Source organism: Anopheles cruzii, chromosome 2 (genome assembly GCF_943734635.1).
Source record: "Anopheles cruzii chromosome 2, idAnoCruzAS_RS32_06, whole genome shotgun sequence".
Classification (NCBI taxonomy): Eukaryota; Metazoa; Arthropoda; class Insecta; order Diptera; family Culicidae; genus Anopheles; species Anopheles cruzii.
Genome location: NC_069144.1, coordinates 23768730 through 23796601, shown reverse-complemented (window position 1 = coordinate 23796601; position 27872 = coordinate 23768730). Strand labels below are relative to the sequence as shown.

The 27872-nt window shown below is 51.1% G+C and overlaps 2 protein-coding genes across 2 annotated transcripts in view; one reads left to right on the top strand and one right to left on the bottom strand.

Moving 5' to 3' along the window:
• Window positions 1-7128, top strand: part of LOC128278708 (microtubule-actin cross-linking factor 1) — a 96433-nt gene extending 89305 nt beyond the window's left edge. The window contains exons 23-28 of the mRNA XM_053017437.1: window positions 534-611; window positions 930-1219; window positions 1306-1535; window positions 1615-1732; window positions 5884-6041; window positions 7114-7128. Coding sequence (XP_052873397.1) covers window positions 534-611; window positions 930-1219; window positions 1306-1535; window positions 1615-1732; window positions 5884-6041; window positions 7114-7128 — 889 coding nt within the window. The remainder of the gene's footprint in view (window positions 1-533; window positions 612-929; window positions 1220-1305; window positions 1536-1614; window positions 1733-5883; window positions 6042-7113) is intronic.
• A 240-nt stretch (window positions 7129-7368) lies between these two features.
• LOC128278325 (protein patched) overlaps window positions 7369-27872 on the bottom strand; it is a 36165-nt gene continuing 15661 nt past the window's right edge. Inside the window, exons 2-6 of the mRNA XM_053017035.1 lie at window positions 11013-11563; window positions 9021-10938; window positions 8736-8943; window positions 8379-8650; window positions 7369-8304 (exon numbers count right to left, since the gene is read on the bottom strand). Coding sequence (XP_052872995.1) covers window positions 7369-8304; window positions 8379-8650; window positions 8736-8943; window positions 9021-10938; window positions 11013-11563 — 3885 coding nt within the window. The remainder of the gene's footprint in view (window positions 8305-8378; window positions 8651-8735; window positions 8944-9020; window positions 10939-11012; window positions 11564-27872) is intronic.

Here is a 27872-nt window from a genome sequence, read left to right as displayed (position 1 = left end):
ATATTGTATGTAAACAGTAAACCAAAGGCGAGTAATGTTGTTTTATTCGTTACTTAAAACGGGTAAAAAGTAAGGAAATAGTTTATGTTTATGTTAAGAAGGGACCTGTTTTTCTCTCGCGGTCTATATGTGGATGGGTTCCATATTTGTGCCATATCATTGTCTGCATGCTTGTTATTTTTATATATGTTTGTTTGGTTTTTCTTCTTTTTTTTTTCTTTATGTACTCCGTTCGCCGTTTATGTGTATTCGCGGTGCTGCCTTTGTATGTGCCGGTTTGTTTGTGTATGCCTTGCAATCATCCATGTGAATATCCATGTTTCAACGCGCTGTCCCGAATTCGTGCTGTTGTGTACATTATATCCAATCGTGTTCCAATTTGGGTCTCAATCAATCAATGGAAACCGGAATCGAAAACATTAAAAAAAACGAACAAAACGTCATCGTGCCAAATGTTCCAAAATTTCCTCTCCATGCTTCATCCGCGCGCACACATTGTTACGAATATCCCGCACTACTACTACCATCCGCAGCCGCGTGAGTCCTGGACGCGAAACGCAAACACCGGAACGGGATCGGTTGCCACATTACGGTCCACGGTTTTCGCCAAGGTACTGTAGACTAGACCAACGACTGTTGCCAACCAAGTGATTGTTGGTATTTTGAACTAACCACCATCATTTCGAGTCTCTCCATCTCTTGTCCATCGTGTCATACAACATCTCATTATCATCGCCATCCAAAAGCCCGGGTGTGCACCTTCGCAGCGAGGTGCAAAGTCATGTCCATATCAAATGCGCGCTCATATTTGTTTTAATATTTTATTTTCCACATACGTTCTCATAATCATGTACATAGCACGAGCACAGTGCCCAGGGGCGCTCTCGAATCTTTTCGGACTAACGGTTGGAATCTCAATAACGTTTCAGCAACCAAGCGGATACGGAACTACGGTCGCCACGGGCCAAGCTGCTGTGGGAGAAATGGCGCTACGTGTGGATGCTGGCCTGGGAACGGCAGCGCCGTCTGCACGATCACATGCTCTACCTGCAGGATGTGGAGCGCGTCCGGCAGTTCAGCTGGGAGGAATGGCGAAAGCGATTCCTCAAGTTCATGAACCACAAGAAGTCCCGTCTGACCGACCTGTTCCGCAAGATGGACAAAGACAACAATGGTCTCATACCTCGCGACGTGTTCATCGATGGAATCATTGGCACAAGTAGGGATCCGCACAAGTGGACCATTAAGAAATCCATTGCCGAGGAAAACTAACCATCATCCTGTGTTCTCGTCCTGCGTCCTCAGAGTTCGATACTTCCAAGCTGGAAATGGGTGCCGTGGCCGATCTGTTCGATCGCAACGGCGAAGGGCTGATCGATTGGCAAGAGTTTATCGCCGCCCTGCGACCTGACTGGCAGGACCGTAAGCCGAAAACCGAAGCGGACAAGATCCACGACGAGGTGAAGCGTTTGGTTATGCTCTGCACCTGTCGGCAGAAGTTCCGTGTGTTCCAGGTCGGCGAAGGAAAGTATCGGGTAAGTGTTTGGCCGTTACCTCGCCGAAACACGCCACCATTCGCTAACGCACGGACTCTCTCAATTTGAACACTTGCAGTTTGGCGACTCTCAGAAGCTGCGCTTGGTGCGTATTTTGAGAAGCACCGTCATGGTGCGCGTCGGAGGTGGTTGGGTGGCTCTTGACGAGTTCTTAGTCAAGAACGATCCTTGTCGAGGTACGTACCGTCTCTTATATTCGTTCTTCTTTTTTATTACTATCGATATCGTTCGTTAGGATACTTTGTTTATAGGTGTAGCTAAACTAGTAAGATTAGCACAGACGCGAGAATGGTGCAACAATCATTCATCCGTTCCATCAAAATAGTTTTATTTTCCGTTTATTTGAATCTGCCATATTGCAGCGTTTGCACAAATACAGCTTCAGAATAGAATGGTTTTCAAAAGTTTACAAAATTTTATCCAAAGATGCCAATGAGAGGTTACATAGTATTGATATAAGTGCTTCTTAAATCCACCTAACGTTTCCCCACCCGAAAGCGGGTAAAAATAGCTAAAAACCAACCAAATGTTCTGGTGAATTGTGATAACTTCTCGGTCCCTTGGACCAGCCAATAATGTTGTTACCTATCAAACTAATGCTATAAGAATCACATCGTTACGAACTGACCAATATGAACCAACCCAAAACGGTAACTTTATAACAAACCGGAGCGGCGATTTTAAATACCACAGCCTTCGTTTAACCATTGCGCGCCGCTCTCAAGCACAGCAGCTTGACGGGGAATCAAATGGCAATGACACTCTGTTTATTAACAACCAATACCATCCACTAAAGGTGAATCAAGGGACACCCAGCGGTGTAAATTAAAGTTATTTTACTGGACGATTTGCGCACGACACTGTGTGAGTTTTCCTCCCTTTTCATGCATGCAACTGATACTGCAATTGAAACTACTAAACCCGCGTTGTTTGTGTGAATGCACACAATGCATTGGTTTGATAACGCATTTAACAACCACTAAGCGCTGCCTGCCCCGTTTTTGTGGGAATGTTTTAAAACTAAAACACGCTACCTTTGTTAATTAAAACATTGAAAGAACACTTCTACGTGAAGTTAATTTTCAATATGAAACATCTCCTGCAAGCAAACACATTATCCTGAACGCAATTAGTTCCCGGGTCGTGGAATGGCTTTAACAAGGTTGCTGAGATTGACTGCAAACGCTTCCCTTACGAGAGTGCTTAGTATTTTAAGTGAACTGAAACCCAACCGTGTGGTGATTATGTCATAGCGATCATAGCTTCGTGCGCTGCCCTTCATTCTACAAGCTATTACGTATTACGAAACACATTTGTGGCATATTTATGCTGTGCATTGCTTCAGTTTTATTCCATCCCTCTACCGTAAGGGTGATGTTTTTTTCTGCGCCGACATAACACTAATCTCATCTCTTGCGCCCTTTTCCTTTATATGTCATCGAACTGAATGTGTACTGTAATATGTTCTGTCCGTTTGCTCTTTGCGTGGTTCGACTACTAACACACCGACTAACCGAATAAATTTCTTCCTTCTTTTCTTTCTTTTAATGCTAACATATTCGATTAATCGTAAAATACGCACCTTTCGTGACGATTGGGTGTACGCAAATTACGAAACACAATGTCCACTGGACCCCATTTTACCACCATTTCCCCATCACATCACGACACACACTGCGCAACAACTCATCTCATCTCTCGTCTACTCATCCGTGGGTAATTTGGATCCGGTATTTGTGCCGGCGACACACACACAACCAACTGATCAACTGAATTCTGCACCAAACATTTGAAACTTGCTCAAATTATGCTCTCACCTCCGATTACGTTCGGTGAACGTCTTGATGATTCGGTTTGCTTCTCGTTTTTTTTTTCTTTTGCTTTCTAATGACCCCGATTATTGCTCTTGCGTTTAATTTGACCCTTTTCGTTTGTCATATTGTTCGATTTTCAAATGGTTCTCTCCTTATCCGGGGCGATCCCTGCCAACAGTGGCCTTAGTATTGCCTTTACCGAACCCAAACGATCCGCGCCAGCACGAAGCGTGCTGCCCACTGTGTAAGCAACCGGAGTTACTCAGCATTCGGCAGCTGTTGATGTGGCAAAAGAAGAAATTTCAGTTCGCCGACCACGGTACCGGTCCGCGTTACATTTTTCTCAACGAGAAGGGCCACTAAATGCTTTCGCGCATGTGGCGAACGGTTTCCAATCCAATCTTGTGTGTTTTATGCTCGAGTGGCACAACAACGACTTTCGTCCTTTCGATACTTCGCGCTGCTCAATGTTTAAACTTATTTGTTTTGTTTCATTTCAAGTTATGTGTGCATAGAGTGTACTTTTGAATGATTTTTATTTGTTGTCGTTTTTTGCGTGACTGTTGTTCAGATTGACTGTTGTACTGTGAAAACACAAAAACGAATAAGAATGCTTTACGAAAAGAACAGAATAAAATTCTTTCAAGTAATTCTCTTCTTGCTTAGCCCTTATTTCAATGTTCTAACAATTAGCATCTTCTTTCTTGTGCATCGAATTAATATCTTCTCACAAGTATCGTGGATCTTTTTCTCTAAGCCTGTGTGGTCGCAGATGTTTGAGCACAAATGTGCACACCGAAGATGGAATCGGCTATTTTCACTTCGTCCACACATCACCAGCGTTCACAGGTTTTCTTTTGGCATCCCACCGTACTCACCAAATTGCACTAGGTTTTCATTGTTCACAATGCACTACACTTCTTCGTAAGGCTATAAATATCGAATCACTTCACATTATTTTAAAATCTGCTCACTAATCACCACAACTCACAAACGGTTCTGTGTTTTATTTTAGAACAATTTTTTAATAATGTATTTAGGTTGGTTTTGAATTGCTTTGTTTATTGGACATTACTGTGTTTTTATGTTTACGCTTGATCATGTTCCGTTTTGTTGGCATCTTGTTTCGCATTTTTATTGTACGTATATTCGTTTTCAATTAGTTAAGTAGTTATGATTTGAAGCTCTTTGTATCTGGCATTGCAGTTATGTTTTAGCGTTTTCGTGTTTATTTACGTTATGCAAATGTTTGTGTTATTGTTTTGTTTTGTATTTGACAAAAATTCTAAATTATGTGCTTTCGTTGGTTTCGTACGATGAGCATATTTCTATCGAAACACCGCTTCGGCTCTCAAACACACACAATTGGAAGAAACGACATCACGCGAAAGAAACCGGGCAAGCGTATTCTAAAACCTACAATGAAATTTCATCTTTTCGCCGTCACCATCGCCGCCAAAACTTGCCATTTTCGAAAAGACACAAATATGACACGTTCTCGGTTTCGTTCGCTCGCGTGTTAGGTCATCATTGTAGTTGAAACGAGAAAACGACCAAACTATTTCGCACTTATCAGTTGCCCTAGTCCGTCGTTAATTCAGTGCTCGATTCGGTTTGTTGTGAACAAGTTGTAAGTTTATCGGTTCATAATTTGTCAATACCTCGCACATAATTTTTTGTATCTTGCGTAGTTCGTAGTTTTACATGTATCATTCGTTTTCTGTTATGCATTAATTTGGTATCGACTTTTGTTTTTCAATTGAATCAGTGTGTTCTGGCGAAAATGCAAAACGCGATTTTCGTTCGAACCCACTCGTTCAATCGTTTATTGATAAGATTTAGCTTTTAATTACTTTTAGTTAGTGTGTTTTCGTTGTGTTCTCTTTTGTTACATCGATTTATAATTGTGTGTTTATTTTTGTGTTTTTTCTTTCAAATTTTTGTTCTAACCCGTTTCCCCCTATCATTTTAACCGTTGTGTATTTTCCCCGTGTTTTGTTGTTCATTAACCAATCCACACAATCCTACCTCTGGTTCCCAATGTTTTTGGTGATGGTTTACTTTTACCAAATTTACCTCTATACGTTTTCGGTTTAACGTACAATCTTTCAAAAACCAAACCTCTTTTCTTCTTCTTCTTTCCCCCATTTCAATACCGCCACCAAAAACGTCATTTTCATAATTATTTCAACTGACGCCATTTTATGTCCTGTTTTGGTATCAATTTTTTGGACATAAATTAATTTGTCTCACTCTCTGTTCATCCGACCCCAACCCTGCCAACCGGCAAATAATTCTTTTCTCAAATTCTCGAAACGTTCACGATAATCTTCTTAAATCGAATTTCTCATCCCTTCACTGACGCGCCGCGGGGTCCTTTAAAAAACGTGGACGTGTTTGTATCTGTGCTTTTCATATGTTTGAATCAAATGTTTTTTAAAACGTAAACATATTCACCTTCATACGCCTCGTAACAACCAAAAACCGAAAATTGGAATACCAAACCAAAATAGCCAAGGGACGCACAAACATCGAGCTACGTGAGCAGTTCATACTGGCCGACGGTGTGTCGCAGTCGATGGCCGCCTTTAAGCCGCGTATGTCTGGCTCGGCCGGCTCCGGATCAAATCAAACCAGCTCGCCGATACCAACACAAGGTCCTATTGTGAAGGTAAATATTTCCCTCTATCTCTCAGTCTTTCTCTCTCTTTCTCTCTCCTTCTCTCTCTCTTTCCGATCTCCTGTCTTTCTCCCACTTCCCACAACCCGCTCGTCGAGTTCCGTGATATTGTTTCGTTTTTTTTTTATTTTCCTCCTTTCCCTTTTTCTAATCGGCTCCACTTTCTACCATGAAATGTTGAACTTTCCCTTATCTCCACACAAATGTCCTGCGACATACACCTGGTTGGCTCTTTCCTCTTCCCCATTCGGTGTTAGTTTATAGTTTCTCCGTATACTTTCTATAAATGGCTCACCGACTATTACCCTCAAGCACAAACCACACCATTTCCTGGAGCGGCAACGAATGATAGTATCGGTTTCCTGTGTATCCTTTCTCGTTCTCGAGTTGCTCTTTTATGTTTCCGACATCCTGTGTTTTTTTTTTCTTGTACTATGCGGGTTTTCTAGTAATTTGATGTGAATAGTGTGAGGCAATGGGTCAATACATGTCTTGGCGATAGATCGGATATAGAAATACGAACCGTGGACCACTCTTATAAGTGTGTTTGTGTGTAATACCGTGGTGCTTCACTGTGCCGCACCATCATAAGTCACACGCGGTGAGGGCATTTATTAGCACACCATCCTTAGCCAATCAGATCAGATCACGCCGCCACAACCGAAAGGATGTTCGTGCGATGTTCTCCTAGTGTAAATATGATACATACTTTAGAGTGATAGACAGTAAGCGTAGTAAAACGTATTACATTCACTTTTCTTTCATCTTGTTCCCCTACTCTCTGTTCAGTTTGCATTCGATCGTCGTAAAATGTGTGCCATTCTTTACCGGTTCAATTCGGAAAGCTTTCGAGTGTTACTTCCAGTACTCTCTCACTTGAAGGCAGCCGTGTGTGCTGGAGATTACAGCACTTTTTTTTTGTATATTTTTTGTAAATCTAAATGTTTCTGGTTCCAACGCGCATAGCGAGAACATTACCTTTACCACCATTTCCCGTTGTACTGGTTCTTCCTACTGTCCCCTACCGTAAACTTCTACCACTCTCTTCTCTAACCTCTCGAAGATTTTTGTTGCGTAAGGTACGTATGTTTTACCTGTTTGTTATGCTGTCTCTGTGCCAGCGACGGTTTGGTTCTCGTGTCCGCTGTAGGTTTTTTTATTGTTGAGTTGCGTATTGCCTCGTTGACCTTTGAAGTGTGCCGTAAGCAGAATGTTGCGCGTTGTTAAAGCCACCCACCGTTCGGAATGTTTCGTGTTGTTGTCGCACTTGTGTGGCCACATTTAACAAGATACTTTAGGCACACCACACGACGCTTTGCTAACTACTGCTGCTGCCGGAGCTACCATTGCCGCTGCCGCTGCTTCCGTTGGTGCTCCCGGCACTGCTAACGGAGGAAGCGGTGCTGTTGTTGCTGCTGGTGCTGCTGGCGGTGGTGTGCACCATGCGGGCCGCGCGGCCCGGTGTCACCAGCTCCACCTTGATGTTGGCGGTGGCCGTCACCTTGGTGTTCTGGTGCTCTCCCCCGTGGTGGTGCGTCTCGACCGTCACCTCCGGCTGTAGCACGATACTCTGCAGCTCCGGTGCCAGCGGCTGATGGTGGTGATGGTGATGGTAATGGTGGCCCGGGTGCCCATACAACCCACTGCCGTCGGCCGTGGCCCCACCGGAGCCTCCGGTGGCTCCACCACCACTACCGACACTGCCGGCCCCCGGCACGTTGGAGTGATGGTGACCGCCGGACGGGACGTTCGTTTTCTCGTGGATCGACGCGATGGACGAGGCGGAACTCTTCCACGACTGCGGCTCCTCGGTGATCGTCGTCAGCGATGGTTCGTTGTTGAGATTCACGTTGTTGTGCTTGTGGTGGTGGTGCGCTTTGGTGCAGCTGCGCGAGCACGACGAACGTTTGTTGTTCAGGATGATCGGTTTGTTGGACGATGACAGCTTGTTGATGCGCTTCGGCGGTGGCGACGGGGTCGAGATGCGGTTCGCGTACTGCAGCGGTATCACCTCCGCGCCCGGACCGAACAGACTGAGCAGCACGGGCAGGAAGAACAGTCCGTGGATCGCACTGAGGACGATCGCACTGAGGAGCAACCAGAAGAAGTGCCGCACGACGAACTCGAACGACGACATGGACAGCATGCAGACGGCCAGGACCGAGGTGAGCACGCCGTGCAGGATCGGTGCCAGCGAATGTTCGAGCGCCAACCGGGCGCGCCGATCACGGTTTCCGATCGACGTAATGAATCCCTACGGAGGAGCGGCGCAATGTACTCGGTTAGTCCCGAACGAGAAAAGGCGTAAAGCGGAGAGACTGGGCTTACCAGTGATACGTGCACACTGTAGTTGACCCCCAGACCGACGCTGGCGATCAGGATGACGGCCGGAATGGCGGACAGCTTGATGCCGAGCAGCATCATGACGCCGAGCAGCTGTATCAGCATCGCGACGATGCTGAGCACGATCAGCAGCGAGCCCCACGCCGACAGCAGCAACAACGCGACCAAGCAGAACGCGGCCAGCAGCGCGCAACCGACAGCCTTCAGCAGGCAGGGCCGCAGATTCATGTACTGTTCCCAGAACATAAACGGAATGCCTACAGGGGAGCGAACAAGGAGAACACATTAGCATACGCTGAAGTCTGAGAAGCCTATCACATTGGCGGGGCCTGGGATACCTACCGGAGGGATAGTTGGGCAAACCGCGCGCCTCGAACTTGGAGCACAGCTCCCGGATCTGGCTGATCATCGTCTTGATGTCGGCGGTGTCGCTCAGGCCGTGCAGGTAGAACGGCAGCTGGGTGTAGGTTAGGGGGGCACTTTTCGGGATCTTCAGCTCGAAATCGGACGGCGCGTGCAACCATTCGCGCGGATCCGGCCGTAGGTTACCCTAAAAAACGAGAGAGAGAGAACAAACAGCTTCGGTCAGCCCGGGGAAGCCCGACTCATCGGATCTGCTCTGCGTACCTGTGAAGCACCGTAGGCCAGCGCATCGTTCCACACCCAGGCGGACAGATAGTTGTAGAAGGCGGGCGGGTTGATGACACCGTCCGAGTCGACGAGCCGCACCTGCGTAACCAGGCTCTTGTCGATCGGGTTGTCGACGTGGCCGGTCTGCACGAGCAGCTTGTACGCGAGGATCGCGTCGTTGCTCGCGTTCGAGTACCAGCGTTCCTGCGTGATGCACCCGTCCCGGTAGTCCCGATCGAACGCCTTCTGCAGGTTCGCGAGCCAGTCGCGGAACAGGCTGAGCCAAAAGTCCGGCAGCCCGCCGTTGTCGTTCTTGATCACGTGCGACACGCGCACGTACGCCTCGTGGTACTCGTGCAGCAGCTTCTGGTTGTTCGGGTACTCGAAGTCACCCTGCGTCACCGCGTACATGCTGTAGAACCCGAACAGCTTGCCCTGCACGCTCAGGAACCGGTGCTCGTTCGTGTTCTGCGGCACCAGGTCGGTCAGCTCGAGCCCATCCGGAAGCTTCGTCGAGGCGAACAGCGACGCTCCGATGACGCCCGCGAGCACCAGCAGCCCCAGCAACTTCACCGAGCCGCGCGCAATGAACGGGGCGTAGTGCTTCCAGGCGAACTGCGACAGCGAGAAGCTGAAGCACGAGCGCGATGGACAGTCGAGCAGCGAGTCTTCCTCCTGCCGTTGCTCTTCCGGTGTCGCCGCTGTTGGTGCTTCTACAAGCGACGGTACTGCTGGTGGTGGTGGTGGTGGTTGCTGGTGGTAATGGTACCGCTGCTGCTGCTTGGCCGGATCGTTCGTCGGAGGGGGTGGCAGATAGCAGCACAGCACGTCGTACCGGCCGGACCGTCGACGGCGCAGGTCGATCGAGATCATCGCCGGAAACACGAGCAGTACGGCGGCCAGATCGAACGCGACCAGGATCGCACCCTGCTGACAGAATACACGCAGGGCCGGCACCGGGATGAGGGTGGCCGCAAAGAACGAGGCCGCGGTTGTCGCACCCGAACAGAGCACACTCAGGCCGGCCTTCTTCAGCACGTGGGCCGTCTGTTCGGTCGGGTCCCGCTCCGCGTACGCGTGCGTCAGCACGAAGATGTGGTCGACGCCGAGCCCGAGCGCCAGGAACGGGATCACCTGGGCGGTGGCCGCATTGAACGCGATCCCGAGCAGGGCACAGAACCCGAGCCCGGCGACCGTGGTCACCGCGATCAGCCCCACACCGGCCAGCCCGACGCCGCTCTGGCCGGTGGGCGGATCGCGCCAGCGGAGCAGCGAGCACGCCGTGTACACGAGGATAAGGCCGAGGCCGATGCCGAGGCTGAGCGGGTCCAGGCTCGAGTGCTTCCCGAGGATATCGTCAAGCGTGGCGGACGAGAACGGGTACACGCCGTAGTGCGACAGCGGCTTCACGTTCGTCTGCATGATGGTATGCACCTCGGCCGAGAATTTCTGCTGCCACGCGTGCAGCACCTCGGCCGCCTTCTCCGGGTTCCAGCCAATGTGGTGCACCTTGTAGTGGTTGTTCCAGTAGTCGTACAGCTCCCGCTCGCCCATCAGCTGGATCACCGTCTGGAGCGCCTTGCCCGACCGGAGGTGGTGCGTGCGGTTGCGCTCCCCGCCGCCTACCACCAGCTCCTCCGGCCAGTGCATGTACTTGGCGGCGAACCCGTAGCAGCCGCCAGTGAGCGTGGCCCCGATGTCCGGCACCAGGCCCGACCGCTTGTTCGGCGCCGTCTCCGGGCACTGCTTGTCCTTCGGGTTGAGGCACGGCTTCTCGGTGTACCCGGTGCTGATGCCGGCCCGCTTCATGTACTGCTCGAGCGTGTCGAACGGGAACTGATAATTTTGCGCCTTGATGTTCTTCAGCAGCGTCTGCGGGTTGAGCGACGTCCACGTCACCTTGTTCGTTTGGCCCCTAGAAATAGGTTGAACAGGTTAGTAATAGGTTAGCTTGGCGCTCCTCTCTGTACGACGGTAGCTTCGACTTACGGTATGTGGACGGGGTACTGGGGCCCGAGCAGCTTGCTGCCCTCCCAGAAGCAGTCGAGCGGCGTGATAATCGAGCACGGGACGATGTTCTCGAAGATCTGCTGGACGAAGTGGATGCCGATTTCCGGAATGTTCGGCGAGGAGCACATGTCTTTGAGGCTCCAGGTCGTGTCGTACATGTGCACCGTCACTGCGATCGCCTGCCGCACCACGTCTAGGTGCGCGAGGAGCGCGGTCGGGTGCAGTATCGACGCCTCCATGTCCTTTGGCGTTTGGATGAGCAGCTGGTGCGTGGACGAGTCCGTCTCGCCCAGTGACTTCTGCGTGTAGGCGAGCTCGTGCTCCAGCGAGCCGCCCTCCTGTATCCACAGCTGGCGCACCGTCGAGTGGGACGTGGCCGACTTCAGCCCGACGCAGAACGTGCTCAGCACCAGGACCGCCACGAACAGCACCTTGCCGGCGTGCTTCTGTATCGAGCAGCCGAGGCTGTACAGGTACGACTGGAACAGGGACCGCATGTACACCGACGACCGTCTCCCCCGTGCTTTGCCCTGTTTTGCGGAACAAAAAGAAAAGCAAAAAAAATCAGTGGTTAGTTCACGCACAGAGATTTACTATCAGGTCTCAGGTAATCAGGAAATCAAAGAAATCATTTTTGAATTGAAATGAATTCGTGGATTCCATGCCGAAAGAATTGTTCGTCTTTTGAGGCAAACCAATTTTGTCATCCCGATTTCGGACTGCCTCGTAGGAATCGAAGTGTCTTTTGACCCATTGTGGTCGTGTTTGGATCAATGCATAGTTCAAATTGATCATTTGTTGTCAGTAGGGATCTGTATTAACGGTTTAACCAGGATTTAGGGGCTTGTAGTACACCACACCTTTCTGGTCCATCAGAAAATCCTTTTTTTGGAGTGAAGAACGCTCTTTGCTTGTTAAGTTAAAATCGTCATTTTTTTTAAACCGCTTAAAACACTGCGATCTTCGAAAAGCGGGCTTCGACGAGCATTTAATGCGATTCTGTGGCAGTTTTTTCCAACAGGTAGCAGCAAAACAATGATCCTCGCAAAACGTTATTTTCAGGCACAAAAGTCGACATAGTCTAACCTCTTCAAAGATGAATTGCAAACAGAATGTATTTATTTTTCGACCTGAAATCATTTGCCTAATGTCAAAACAAAAGTAAGTTGCCAAAAAACCGTAAAGAAGAGGACCAAATTAACAGCTAGAGCCATCTGTTTACACAATCCCCTTTCATAGGCTTAGACCTGATGTGACGACACAAACCCCACCCGGAACAGAAGCCCCAACAAGCCTCGGTGCGTTGGGGCCTCGGGTAAGGTCAGTTGGGTAATTGAGCGTGAAAACTGAACTACCGCACATCATCATCATTACACAGCCGTCCGGCCAAGTTCTGGGGCTTCCCGTAGGATTCCCATACTCCTGGATGCCTTTACGGGAGCTACACCACACCGACACCGCGCATCGTGCTGCTCGGTGGTGGGCTCAGGTTGCATCCCAACTCGGGTGGGGTCCCGTGATTTTGGTTACTCGACCGGAAAATCGTACCCCAACTGACCACACCGCCCCATCCCAAACTATCGTATTTCCCAGAAGTCCCGGACCTAAGAGTTGGATCCGCGCGCCCGCGAGACTCGGTGTGTTTGGTGGCCACCGGTTTCTCCACAAGCCAAGCGGTGGTGGTCTGCTCGGTGGTATTGAGTTACACACAGGCCCGTACTGGCGCGACCTCCCAAGGTAGCTACAACGGAGCCTCCTCCAGGGTCGCCCTCGCGCCAAGGGGACATTTGTGGCAAAAACGTCAAGATTCGCATGCTTTGGCCGGAGACCTGAGAGTTTCTGGCGGCACACGAACATCTGGAGAGCGAGCGGCCCGGTGAACATCTGTTGATCCGTTGGCAAGTTGTCAGAGTTTTAGGCAGCCGGGCTGTGACTTCTGAGCTACTGACTTGGGCGTGTTGTTTTTTTTTTTGCGGTTGCGATCGAGTATCATCTTTAGTCCAGCTTCCGTTCTTCGCGGTGGGCGCTTCTGGGCATTGGGCAGCGTTCTGGCCAAAAACAACAAAGAAAAAGAGCCAGATTTGCGCGTAACACAGATGCCAAATATGCCGACACCGCCCGGCTTTTAGGTTAGGTTACAAAATACTTCGCGTACCTCGCTAACTAAGGGACAAAAAGTGCCGAACGTACACAGAGAGAGAGTTCTAGCCAAAAGGAGGCCACCTAATCTCTTGAGACCGCGACCGTGACTTGTTCTATCCAGGGAAGGGATCACCAGAAGTCCGCCATTTCGGGAGTATGTCTCCCCAAGGCCAACGGTGGATTGTGTTGCTATGGGTTACACGACTCACACACGCTTACTACGCTTCGCATCAACAAATCTACGCCCGTTTGGGGCCCCGTTAAGGTTTGTGGAGGGCCTAATCCGGTGGGGCTCTGTGATCGGTGGTTCGGGTCCAGGCCGAACATCCGAACCGCCTAACGGTCGTCTGGGAACATCTTAATTAAAACAAATGTTTACGTCTTAATCTTCGTGGTCCACCTTTGGAGGTAATCCCAAGGGCTCCCATACATGGCTCCGGCGCTGGGAGTCCACGATCAATCACGAGTCGGCGTCGGCGCTCTTGGGCGGACCACACGACTCGGGGCTGGGGGCTTGGGAAAAACGATGGACCACTGGCAAATAGAGACGTCACAGAGGCCCAGCCGCTGATGGGAACCCTTCTTTCGAAGTGAATCACACCGTCGAGGAAATTCCAGTGATCGAGCCGGGCCGTCTGTGGCGAGAGCGAGAAGAAGATTAATCGAGCTAAGCTTTCAAACGCGCGCGCCGAGTTCGTCGGTTCGGCGTGTGCGGCAAGAGATTGCGCCGACAGGCAGAGTGAGATGTCCGAGCGAAAGCGCCGTCGCCGAATGCTGCATGGCAATTGGAGATCTAGGGGTAGAGATCCCGCTCCAGGTGTACACGGAGAGCACTGGCCCTCTTATCGGACCTTAGAAGGGGGGCGGCCTTATCTGTGGCTGTGCGCGGCCATTGGTGAATGGGAAAGTTGAAAGTTTCTGTCGTCCGATACCGGAACTCAGCCGGGGCCCTACCAAGAGATGTTTGCCCTGCACGTCCAAACACCAACAACGCCTGGCCGCCTGGATCTCTTGGAATCGATAGCGAACGACGTCCCGTGTGTCCCCACCACCATTGTTGTCCTGCTGGCCGATCGTACGTGAGAGATAGCGTCTGGGGGTTAGACCTTCTAACTCCGATCGGATCGGATGTCGCATTGCTTACACACACAGAGTGACCCTCCCAAGGCGCTAATACCAATCCCAGATTATCAGGCACCCGTCGCGCGTTGGGTGTACCGAGAAACTACAGGAGACGCGTATCGGACGCCGAGCGACAGACCCTCAAGTCCGTTTCCGTTCCCCGTTGCGGGATCACTTGCCCAAGAGCCTCTGCTGGTCGGGTGGTCACAGTAACGCCGTCTGTTTTTGGGGAACGCAGCTCAACATTGATGGATGTTAGCGTGTGGAGTGACACATAATTACTTGGGAGTCCCGACCCGACCCGACAATCCGGTTCCAGAGCGAAGAGAGTCCCCCACCAGCAGAGAGCTCGGGTCCCCAGAGCTAATGGACATTAATTACCAACAATGTAGCAGTGTGCTGCCCCTCTGTGGGGCTTATTAACGCAACGTCGCCAGGTCTAAGTTCCCACCACGCAGAATCTGGAGCTGGTCCAACTCGCGTGTCCACAAATGGGCCAACAGAGGAACTAGAGTGCAGCCTCACGACGACGTCAAATCCACGGACAGACACACCCCGGCAAGTGGTCTCCAGTTTTGCGTTCTGGCCATTCATTACACTCCGTTGCGAACCGTTGGCGAACCCCGAACGAAGTGTCCCCCTCGCTTTGACGACGTCTAACGTTCTGTCCGGACGGAACCATTTCAAAGCCCGACACGTCTGTGTCATCGCGAACATTCCGGCCTGGACCGAGCACCGAGCGAACCCGTCCATAAATCGTAAAATCGTTACAGCATGTTTTACGCTTTTAACGGCGATCCGGATGATTGGTTCCCCCGCCGCGGCCCGCATGTCTCCCATTTCGCCCGAGATCGAAGACCGCTCGGGAAGGCCGAAAGGCCTGCGGCTACCTTACAGCAGACCCCGAAGCACAAACATTTAAACGCACTGGTCCGAAGGTCCGCGCGCGCAGTAAATGAGATTCATCTTTTTACTGCCATCGCCGCGCTTTGAAGTTGGCTAACCGTCGTCGTCGTCGTCGTCGTCTAGACTTTGTTGTGTCGGATGTTGCTGCCAAATGCCGCCGCCAGCTGCCGCAAACTCAAACCTACAACAGCCGCGTAATCTGAGAACTCTCGCTCTCTTTCTTGGCCGCTCTGCTTTGTTTGGGTAAATTACTTCCTTCCTTCCTGGAAGCTACCGTGTGTGGAGGACGCCCTTAGTGGGTAGTGTGGACAGTGTGCCCATCCGTCTTCTCACGCAGCATAATTCTTCACTACTCTCTTTGAGAACCGATTCGTGAACTTCCACTCCCGAGAATTGGCAGATCTTCGATCCAACTACCATCGCGCGTGATCTTCTTGCAAATTCCCAACTCCACGTCTTCAGGTATTCATCAGCTAGTCGCGCTGGCTAGATCGCCAGTCGCCGCGTAATGAAGACATTGGAACCGCGATAGGTCCGCCGCCGTCCTCTGCGAGGCCTAAGCCCGTCCGATAGCCTGACTAATGCCTAGCGCGCTTATGGATTGATATCTTAATGCTCAGCCAGCCTACGGGCAAAGTGGATCTTTCGTGGCCTCGCTCGTGGCCAATCGTGGGTATTTTGTTTCGATCGTAAAAAACCCACCCAAATGGTGGTTGTTCGTTGGTCTTGAATCGTAACTGGCATCGTGGTCGTCGTCGCCGCCACCCATGGATGAAACCCGCTTACAAATCTTTTATGTGTTGAATTGTACCCACGGCGGGAGGTCCAAACGGGGTCTCTCTGTGGGCTCGAATCCGGGCGATAAGTAGGATTGGAGAGCGCGCCCCGTCGAGGCACACACAGCGCTTGGACATCCGGGATTCGGGGTCGCCGGGAGACGGATGACCTTCACAAGAGGAGCGACGACGACCACCGGAGAAGTGGCGGCCGTGATTTCTATTTCCACGCGGCTCACCTATCTCACCGAGGATGCGCTGCCCGCATCGCCTCGAGTTGTAAAACTGGCCCTGTTGTAGGCCACCTTCTCTACCCAGGTTCTCCACTCTCTGCAGCCCAGGCTCTAAGCACACTCTGCGACTCATAATCTCCGCCACCAATAAAGGTGTGCAGCAGCAGAGCACGGCAGACAAATTCTTGCTCCGTACTTCCTCCTACCCAGTTCCGATTGCGATGCGTGATGGCCGCGCACGAAGGGCACCGGGCTAGGTCTCTCCCCGGTAGGAGGTTTATGGTTATATTGCACATTCGTCGAGGAACTCCCATTCCCCTGTTACTCTGCCAATAGCCCCGGTACACAACACCCCCGGGGAGACCTTCTCAGACCAAGGCCACACCGCACACACCGGGAGGTCCTTCAGGGTTCGGAGGGTTTATAATTGGCGGGGTCGGTGAGCAGTAAGAAGAAAGTGACAGTGCACCAAGGCGGCCAAGGCGCACCACCTTTACCGACCAAATATCACCTCAGAGGTGTACTCAGGTCTCCCTCGCAGAGAGACCAACAAACCCTCGCTTTATGGGTCCAATTTCATTTTATGGCGCCGTGCGATCGGGCCGCGAAAGGTCAATGGTTTATTGGCGTATACTTTCTTCTGGTGTGCCCCGCTTACAGGAGATACATTCCGCAGAGGACCCAGTCGCTCAGCGGTTGCTTCACGTCAATTTGCATACCGCTGCCGGGAAAGAAAGGATGTTCAAAATAACCTTCAAAACTATTCAACAGTCCGTTATTAATAGGGAAAAACACACCGTCGCGGTTTCGATCGGGTTACACAAGAAGCACTTCCAACTTTGGGCACCAGGACCACAAATCATTTCCAGCGCCCCATTTTCAAATGGAACCGACCAAGAGCCATCTAACCGATCGGGCTGAAAAGTTCCGAGCTTAGTACATAAATGGCGCTGATCTTGCATTCATTGCATTCATCGCCTATTCAATTGCTACTGGTGAAAACATGGGAAAAAAGACCATTCAAGCGAAGCAATGGCTTGAAAAGAGTTATAGGGACCTCGCTTCATCAGAAACAAGAATAAAACGATATTTTACTGACTTCAAATTTGGTCGTAGAGATCATGCTGAATGCAGTGATGCTGATGCTGAATCCACAATAACGTTTCGAATGATCGAAACGTGAAGTTGCGTGAGTTACTTGACATTATTGTAAAGATATTAAAACAACGTGTATTCGCCAGATTTGACTCCCAGCGACTTCTGGCTGTTTGTAGACCTACAAAAAAACACTCACCGGTACGAAATTTCGTTCGAATGAAGACGTTATCGCTGAGACGTTATAACTGAGGCTTATTTTAAGGCAGAAGGCTTTTGAGGTTTTTCTTCCTTAGACTCGGGACTTTTCAGCCCACGGAATAACAAATTCCAATCTGTTGCCGTTCGTTCGGTGGCTCTGCCCAGCAGGCTCGCTGCTAAATCAACCTGAGTGGCCCCTGCCTGAGCACCCAGAGCACTCTATCCAACGCGCATATCCGTGGCCCAAACCCAACGTACTCTGCCGACTCGCGCCCGGCGGGCTCTGCAGATGATTTATGGCTAAATTATTGGCAAACCCCGAAAATGCAGACCGCACACGGACCACGCCGAATCTCTCCAGAAGTTGGTTGTGTAGCCGCCGGCCGCTACGCTTAGAATGTATACGGTGCGCTCCCCCGGCACGACCGAAAAATCTCTCAATTAGTGCGTCCTCGTCGGCAGATGTTGGTGGAGGCCCTCGCACACACATTCCATTGCTGCCATGGTCTGGCCAGGTTTTAGGAGGAGCAATGAATCATCGCGCCGGAGCCGGTGGGCCCCGTCGCTGGAGAAGTCCGCCGTCCGGAGTCCAACGATCGGATTTGATTAGGATCGCGCACCGATCCTGTAGGTAAAGGCCTCCTGGGGCCTACCCCCTACTCTAGATTGGTCAGATCCGTTGACAACGAGAGCTAAGTGACTTCAGAACGTCCCATTCACTAATGAAGTAGAGAGAGAGAGAGGTCGGTCAGATTCCAGACGCATGGAGGCAGGGCAATAGGGGCACAACCAGATGCGATCAGATGACCCTTTCGTTTGCCTGGCCAAGGTTCTCGGGATGATGCCTTCAATGGCTCAAGGGTTTAGGTCCTCAATCTTCAATAGTTTTATGTTAATTGATTAAGCGTGTTAATATTTACGATCCTCTCTCTGTCTTGCGGGGGGTAGGTCTTGGGTGTTCCTTTCCTGCGCGACTACGCTTTGGTCTCTTTCTCACTCGCCGCCCTCCGTCTCCCGTTTCTCTAAGCCGAACTCTAGCTATTCTTGCGTCCAAACACGGCCCAAGAATTGGAGGTAGCCCTGTGGCCACATGAAGACACACGGGAAGAAGTCGATGGGTGACCACAGAAGCTCCAAATTAGGGGACGCTGTGTCGGCCGACGCGGCGTGTCGAATGTGGAGGCCCGGCCGATGCGATTCGTGCCGTTCGTCGGGTGCGTAACGGAGCGCACTGGCTCGAGGAGCGAGAAGATGAGACAGGGACCAGGAGAGGGATCGTGGACCACCCCAGCCACCATTCGTTACTACACCACACACACATAGACGGTGATGGTGGACAGCTTCATCAACGGCGTCGTGCCGCGATCTCAGGGCCCGTTCGGACTCGTCGGACCTGAGAGGATCGTCTTTGGTGGCGGGAAGCGGGATACCAACAACAATAAAGAGGAGGAAGAAACGTAGAGGAAGGAAGGAAAGTTGATTTGGTTTGGGAAAATTACAGTGAACCGGTTGCAGCAGCCAGCGAGCGAGCCAGCGATCATCAGGTGTGCTCCGGGGTTCCAGAGTCATCACTACCCACCGGAGGGACGCGAGAGCGACGTGCGACGAACCGGGAGTACGTGCGTGCCCGGCGTGTGGCGCTTGTGCCGCAAACCCGGTTCCTCGATTCCGGGAAATTGTGTCAAATTCTAGGAAATTAAGGAAATTTATGCTCCCCTACCTAGCAATTAGCCCCCAAGAGCAGCGGGCCCACCGGGTGCGCATGTTGGCCAGCGGGGGGCCTGCCCCAAGACCTGCCAGGGTGTGATCGGCGAACACGATTGATGTACTGGATATCATGGGCCTATCAGCACAAAACGCTAGAGTGTAAACTGGGACATGGCCAGTTGAAGATGTTTGTCTGATCTTCTCCAAATCTGGTGTGCTAGAAGAAGTGATGCGGATCTTCGTGACAGTTCGTCGAATGTCCCATGACCGACCCACCCCGCGGGGGGGTGGTTTCAACACCCGTGCTTCAGGATGGTACAGTTGTTCCAAGAGACCTCTTAGAGAGACCATCACAAGTCTTGAGGGCACTGCCGACCCTAAAACGACACCTTCTGCCAATCTGATGTGTGTTGCCGAAGCTTGGAAACACTTGTTCCCGTCTGTCAACCCTGCGTATGTGAGTCTGTAATGAGCTGACAGGCAAAAAAGGGACCACCACAGACCCAGACCCCAGTTCCACAGAAAAAAGGACCTCACCCGCCGCCGCCGCCGCAGGGGCTTTCAGAAAATGAAGATGGATTCCGGAGAAAACTGAAGAAGGGATCCTCGGAGCACGGGATGCGCTTCTGCAGGGCGCAATCCCCTGAGGGCACCACCATCGACCGATCCGAAGAGCGACGGCGGCGGTGGCGGCGTACTTGTGCAGAAGTTCCTTCTTCGTAGCGCGCGGTGCACTCTGACTTCGAAGAAGGAAGCAAAACGGAGCGTCGGCAAAATGGTTCGCCTTGCTCGGCAACAGCAGCTGCCGGAAAGCGAGCCACAGAAAAAGGGCCGAGAGGGCATGGAGAGGGATTGTCGGAAGGATCGAATCCGGGTCTCGCGGAAGTCGGTCGGTGGGCTGCTGATGGATGATGATGTCTACATCTAGGTCTATGTGGGCTGTTTGACCAACGGCGGCAGCAGCCATGATCATGATGATGTAATGATCGCGCGCCTGGAACCACCCCGGCGATGAGCCAGAGCCCGGGTCTCGAAGAGCGATAGAGAGATATTAGACGTACGCCCCGCGTTGACGCCCCTAATCGATTGTAGATTGCCGCGGGCTGCACAAGCTGAAGACATTAGCCACGGCCGACGACCACCATGACGCGGCGCCGCCGCAGCAGCAAAACCATTCATCGACCCAACCACCACTACAAACAACCGCCAAGGCTTAATGGTGTCCGCGCTGGGTCCCAAATACTACACGGAGAGGCCATCGAAGGCGCCGCCGCATTCGTGACGTGGGAGCCCACCGCTGAGGCTGCGGACCTTCAATCAACCGACGGAAACCAACGGTTAGCCGCCTTTAAATTATGTTTCGATAATTTCTTAATATAATTCTTCGTCCTCTCTGCGGCGGCGCCTCTTTGCGGTCTTGAGCTGGGCGCGCTCAGCTCAGCCAATTCTCGATTCTGGTCGAGAGACAGAGAGAGAGAGAGCGAGAGAAAACGTGCCCTCCCGGGTGCGTGTGTCCGCGAGGCGTCGCGACCGGATTGCGTGTCGTCCGGTCCGACGCAGCTGAGATCGCAGCGCGCCTCAAAGACCAAACATAACCGCTGGGGTCCTCTGACTCTGCCTCATAATTTTGATCTCTCTCTCTCTCTCTATTTGGTTGGCTCGGTGTCTGTAGTAATTATGTGTGGCCGCCGTTCGACCATTTTGGGAAGCAGAGCACGCCGCCGTGTGTTTCCCTGAAATTGAGATATTAACCGCGAGAGGTCTGCGCGATGCTACACATTCCATCCGTGAGACCATCGGCCATCGGGTTTAGCTGCTGGATGATGTCTGTCTCTCTAGCAGCAGGGAAGATCGCCCATCGCGCTGCCGAAAGAAAATAAACGCCAGTTTGGCCACTAATTGTATCCGGTTCGGTGGTCCGGTCCGTGGACTCGTTTCGAAAGAGTCACGTACGATCTATCGGGCGCGGGCCGACCACATTTGTCACATTCCGCTGTCACAGGAGGCAGCTCACAACAGAGAGGGTTAATTTTGTGCTAGAAATTGTTTATCGACGCGCGTGTCACAGACAGCTCAGATGGTCAGCATCGATCAGCTTCCATCGAACTGCTCTGTTTGGTGCCTAATTTATTGTTGGTGCTTCCGTGGGCGGCTGTCATATGTTGCGACATACGGCACGCGCAACACCCCACACACGCCCATTCGTTGGCCTATTTTTACCGTTTTGACCAAATGGGCCTGGGCGCGCGTGATGAATGTTGACGACGGGCGATGAGATAGTTAGAGCTCGTCAACCGAACGTACACGGTAAATAGTTGGCGGCCTCGCGAGAGATTAATCGCTGTCGGAAGTCGTCAGCCACAAGTCAAGCGCAATATTATGTCTCCGCAGACCGGAAGGAAACGCAGTGATATTGATATTTTTGGCATCGAAACGAAAGCATCGCGTCAAACTGTCAGTCCTAATTAGAGGGCGCCCCATGCAGCAGTTGGGGAACTCGTTGGGGGCACATACAAATACCGAATGGAAGCGCACTGAAAGTACAGGCGTTGACTAATATTACGTCGGTCGATAAGTTCAGGACATGGCGATGGCACGATACAGCTCAGATGATCATCCACAATCGATTGTGCAGGAAAGAAGTGCTCTGATCTTGTCAAGATGTCCTAAACCTAGATACTAGTTTCCGAAAATAGTTTCAGGAATATGTTTCGCCATAGGACCAAAGAATTGCTCATCGATCGATCATGCTATTCGATAAACACAACATTTTGCAACTGTTCCGGGAACTGTTGACTCCACGTGGTATAGACTGTCACTACTACTGAAACAGTCGAAATTATGAACCCTTCTCAGGTTGGTGTCTTTCCTTAAAAATAAGAAAACGTGATAATAGTCTTCACATTACAAACAAAACTTAAGGAAAACGGCTCAGTCCATAAATTTAAATAGAACGTGCTCTGGCGACGACGAGAGCTAGGAAGACTAATTAATGTGTCAGCGAGATTGATGAAGATTCTCACATTTCTCCTGCTGGTGCCAGCCACGTCCCTCCCCGGGCGGGGCGGCCTTCGATGTGGTGAAATCGATAGCATAAACCCCGGGGCGGACGCGGGTGGCCACCACTATGTGGCGCACAGGCACACGACGCTTTTTTATGCCTACTTCCTCTCTTAACCACCGTTTTTATCCCAGACTGTCTCCCGATCCCCTTTCCGAAATCCTTCGTCGCGGCCGGCCGTGTGCTTTGTTCCAACGATCCCCCTTCAGTCGAGCTCTTCTCTCGATGCCGTTTCCGTCGGTACCCCGCACTGGCAACCCGGTAATGAAGCCGCCGTGCACACACCGGATGAACGGAAAACACCACCAGAAAGGTTCTGCCGCACGCCCAAGAGATGCGGGCACGTTTCGCTTTACTTCCTACCATCACCCTCGGTTTGGTGCCTTGGGCTCAGCTATGGGGTTTCTAACTAACAACCGAAAACTCGTCGGTCAAACGGTGCTACATTGTAATACTGGCGCTCTTCTTCAAACCACAAATCATTTCAACTCGAGGCACGATCTCACAAACCCCAGAGAGGGTATCATCCCCGGAACCGTAGCCTGGGCCGTAGTTTCCTCCCCAAAAAAAAGGCAGACTCTTGGCAGATTGAATCATTCGCTGGATGGCTAAGTTTTCTATGCCCACCGGGACCGGGACACGCCGAAGAAGAATTTGGAAGCCCAAATTGGAACAAACTCAAAAGGAACCAAATTCCAACCCGAAGTCGATCACTTCACTGGGGGTCCTATGGGTTGGTCCAACAACATCTGGGTGAGCTGGAGATACAGAGACGTGGGCTGGGTTTCGAGGTGTTGTTTGCCTTTTTGTACTAAAGTTTGGCTCCATCCACGTTTTCAAAGAAGAGATTTATCGGCCCAGCGGACCATCGCGCGCGCGCGCTTTAGGTGTCGCTGCGTTGGCCCGGCCGCGGACCCACTATCTGCCAGATGGATTATGTTATACTTTTCGGTTTCGTTTGCCCCTCCACGACGTCGTTCGTCGTGGGATTAGAGAGACAGACCGAGTACTCGGGGATATAAATTTTATTAGATTACCCAACAGCAACAAGGACAGCGCAGAGACGGCCGCCGCCCTAGAAGAAATACCGTTCGCAGGTCCAAGAGACTACAATGTTTCTCAGACTGGCCCGGGTGGGTGCGTACACCACCACCGGCGCGATCGATCTTCGGCCCGATCGGATGACAACAACAAGCGCGACCAGCACCGTCGTGCTGGTGTTCGACCAGGGCGGGGGGGGAAGCTGTATAGTGTTTCCAGCACCGCGACATCGAAGCTCACCATCAAATCACCGGGCCCACAACAGCCCACACGAGAACGTCCATTCCATTCACGTTTCCGATGCCGACGATGGCGGGCGACCACACGCACGACGCCGAGCGGACCAGCACCAGAATGGGCAGAGGAGAGAAAGGCTCCTATATCTAACTCCGAATGGTGGACCATAAATTATGACACATTTAATCTCGCACAGACCATCCACCGGCGCGCACTCGCTGGGCAGTAATTTATATATCCCCCGCGCGCTCTCGACCTGAAGAAGACCACCAGACGTGCCCCAAAAAGTACGACCACACGAAGTTCGAGCGATCCGGCTTAAAGTGGATCGCCAGAGGTGAGAGGATCGCCGTCCCCCTGTGTGTGTGCGGATGATTAGAATTGGAAGAGCCTCAAGCGAAAGCAACTTGTTGGACTTCCGACATCCGCAATCGCACCGACCCAGGTGCACCGGAATAGAGTTCCAGATCTAACCCTATGAAAGAGGATTGTAGAAAGCGATGCCTCTAGCTGTCAATTTGGTCCTTCTCATTAAGGATTTTGCAACACTGCCTTGCTTTGACATCGCACGCAAACGACTTCACGTCGAAAAAAAAATTGTTTGAATCTTATCTTTGAAGAGGTTAGACCATGTTGACTTTTGTGCCTGAATCGTTGCTTTTCAAAGCTTGCTCTTGGAAAATAGCAATGCTTCAAAAAATTTAGATTTGGCGATTTTGACTTAACAAGCAAAGAGCGCCGAAGGACTACAAGAAAGGATTTTCTGGTGGGACCAGAAAGCTATTGTGTATTAAAAGGGACCAGAAAGGTGTGGTGAAAGGTGTTAATGCAGATCCGTACCGACAACAAATGATCAATTTGAAGTATGCATTGATCCAAATACGACCACAATGGAGCAGAAGACACTTTGATTCCTACGAGGAATTTCGAAATCTGGATGACTAGTGACATCAACGATTTAGCAGACAGAAGGGCGAAATTTATATCTAGCGATGGAGTTTTTCATTTGCAATGCAATAAACATTTGATTTCTTTGAAAAAATCTAGTTTCATAGAGTTTATTCCACTATTGGCAGCAATATTATACATTATTGACAGCAGCGTGTTCTCGAATCAACCAACTTGAAACAAAAATGGGCAAATCCACCATCTCTCGAGCTTAAGCTCCCCGATTGTTGATGATCCTCTGTCGTCCGGACATTTCGGGTGACAATTTAGACCAGTGACGAGGATACTATTGAAATAAATGTCAATCTCGATCGATCGACCTGGGGAAGGCCCCGTTCGACGTCATGCCGGACACGTCAATGGCCACTTACTATCGCGAGTCGAGTAAGAACTTGGCCAAGGGGTTGCTGCGCTGGTTCAGATGACGAAGATCCATCCATACCACCAATTCCCGGTGAGGTTTGCAGCGAGCTGCGTGTTGTGTGTGGTTCCGAATGCTAAATCCGTATGCAAATCACGCGAAGCCACTGGCCGGCGCGGGCTGCTGCATTTTGCAACCTTCTTTTTTGTTTTGTTATGGTAGATATAGCAACACGCAAGAGCGGATTAGCGCCCCGGACCAATTCCCGGCCAACATTCACACTGTCGACCCCATTGGGCCCGTCAATTTTTCGCTAATTTATGAATCGCTAATGAGATTTGGATTTAGAGGACCTCCACCTCCGAAAAGTGCCTACGGCGGCGGGCACCGAAACCTCCAGGCTGACATTTTCGAACCGAGAGTTCCAATTTGGGGCTAAAGAGTCCCCCTCTCTCTCTCTCTGTTTGCTGGAATTATCGCCGTGGTTTAGCGGGATGTGTCTTCCACCTCAGAAAAGACGGACCCCAATCCGGACCACAACTAACTGCCGCCACAAGGTTTTCCCAATCGGAGATCCGGGGCCGGGAAACAAGCGGTGGTAGCGCGGCCACAGGGGAGCAGCATCTTGGAGCTTCGGCGACAAAAAAAGGAAAACAAAACCCAACGCGCGGCGACTATCGATTTGCTCCGCGTGGTGGCGGCGTCGCCCGGGCGCCCCCGATGATGAAAACCCGGTGGGTGGTTGGGTGGCTGTACTGCAGCTGACGCGATTTCCGTGGCGCGACGCGGCGCGCGGAATGAACAACAACTTCATCAACCAACTCGCAAGCCAAACCCAACCTCCCGGCCAGCCTGAGCCGGGCGCGGTGGCGACTGAATTGAGACATTAAAATTACGGAGAGACCCGACACAAAGTCGGGGAGCCCCCCTTGGTGGGGCCCACCCGGCAGCACGGCAATCAGTGCTCCGATCGGTTGGTGGTCCTCTCGAAAGCAACGGCAACGGCAACGGTGGCAGCAGCAGCATCAGCAGCTGCTTGCTGCGCTGCGGAGGAAAAAACATTAAGAGACCGGAGAAAAGAAAGAAGGCAGAAGGTAATCGGGAGGAAAGGGAGCACACGGTCGGCCGGATCGTGCGGAGGCAAAAGGCGGCCGCCATTCACACACACATACACACACGAATCGAAGGACGAAGAGTGGTGGTTTGGGGGCACGAGGAGGACCACCACCACACCACACCGGCGTTTGCGCCATCATCGTCGTCATTTTTACGATCGATCGTTGGTCGACCGCCGGCCCCGGCTGGGTGGCGCGGCAATGGGTGGCCCACCGGTGGCTTCGAGTACTAATACTCCCACGGGAAACACACACACACACGCACGCCGAACGAGCGGTGGGTCCAACGGTAAACGGGAAGTGAAAGAGAAAAGAGCTCGACGTCGGACGTCGGTCGTTTGAAGATCGAAAGCGAAGAAGCGAAGGGGTTCGCGAAGGGACGCGCGCGCCCGTTTTACCTACTTTTGTGTTGTTACTTATTTTTTTGCACACGTTCACGTTGGAGTCGTTTGAAGTTGTTGTCTGCTGTTGGCAGCACATATTGGCACTATTTACCTTGTTTTTCGATCTTATTCATTCTTTTCACTTTACACTCTATGCTTTAAATCATTCTTACAATCTTGCTTTACCTTTCGTTTTTTGTTTTTTGTTTGTTGTAAGCTCTTCCGTCTATTCTCTATTTTGTTTCACCTAAATGTGCTGTTTTTCACTTTTTTTGTTCGTTTGTAATTGCAAGTTTAACAGACAACGTACATTTTCGATTTTATTCAATCTTTTCATTGCAGTTTATGCTTCAACGCATTCATACAAACATGTTTTACTTTGTTGTTTGTTTGTTGCAAACGCAGTCATCTACTCTCTATTGTGTTTCATTGAAATGTGCCGATTTTCTCCTTTCTTGTTCGTTTGTAATTGCAATTTGTTTTCAGTATGAAAATTGATTTGTTTGATTTGTTTTCAGTATGATACCTTTTGTTTGTTTTTCGTTTCTTTTCAACCTTGTCCTCTGTTGTAGTATGTTGTGTTGTGCTTTATTATAATGTCCTTCTTTTACTAGGTTAATGTTGCCTAAGGAACTTTTTCTATTAGAGCAGTTATTGGTGCCGTTAATGTACTTCCCTTTACGATACCTTTTTCGCACCTTAAGGATAAATTACAGAACAATCACAGGTACTACCTGCAATCCACATTCCTCGAGTGCCCTTTAACGTAGGCGGAAAACAGTAGGACTTAGTAATGAAGTTATTAAAAGGCTGCTTCGAAAAACTCCGCGATGCACAGCAAATCTACTGCGACGCGATCAAGTCTGTCTCTCGTGGTTCCTCCTCCTGCCCCGTCAGAGGCCGTTCCAGTTTCATTCCCGATCCTCAGCATCCCTCAACGCGAGAAGAGCATAAAACACCTCGGGGGTCCAGCAGCAAAACAACAACGAACGAACGAGTAGTTACAGCGCAGCGAAGAGGAAAAAGAAGAACAAGAAGGAGAAGATGCAAAACATGACGACGATGACGACGACGGCGCTCCCGAGAGAGTCGCCCAGCCCAGACAACGGGAAATGGCGTAAATAACGAACGTCGGACCACGCCACCGGTTGCGCTGCTGCCTGTTGCGAGTCGCGCGATCGCGGATCTTGCGCGCCGACCGCTCTCTGATCCGGTCGGCATTCCGATGCCGCCGGTCGAGGGAACGAACGCGCACAATCCTTTGGCGAATCCTTCGCCAAGGTCCCGGGACCGCGCCATCGTCATCTTCCCCAGGGGGAGTTACGAGACAACCAGATAAGACCAAATATGGATCACCGGTGGACTACTACTATGGAGGGGTGCGGCGCGGACATTGGGTTTCATGGGGGCGGGGCAGGGAGTAGTAGTCGGAGGAGAGCCTGCACCGGGACGCGCTAGTCTTGACCGAATTCGCGTCTGTCGTGTGGCGCCGATTGGAGTTTTGTTGAACT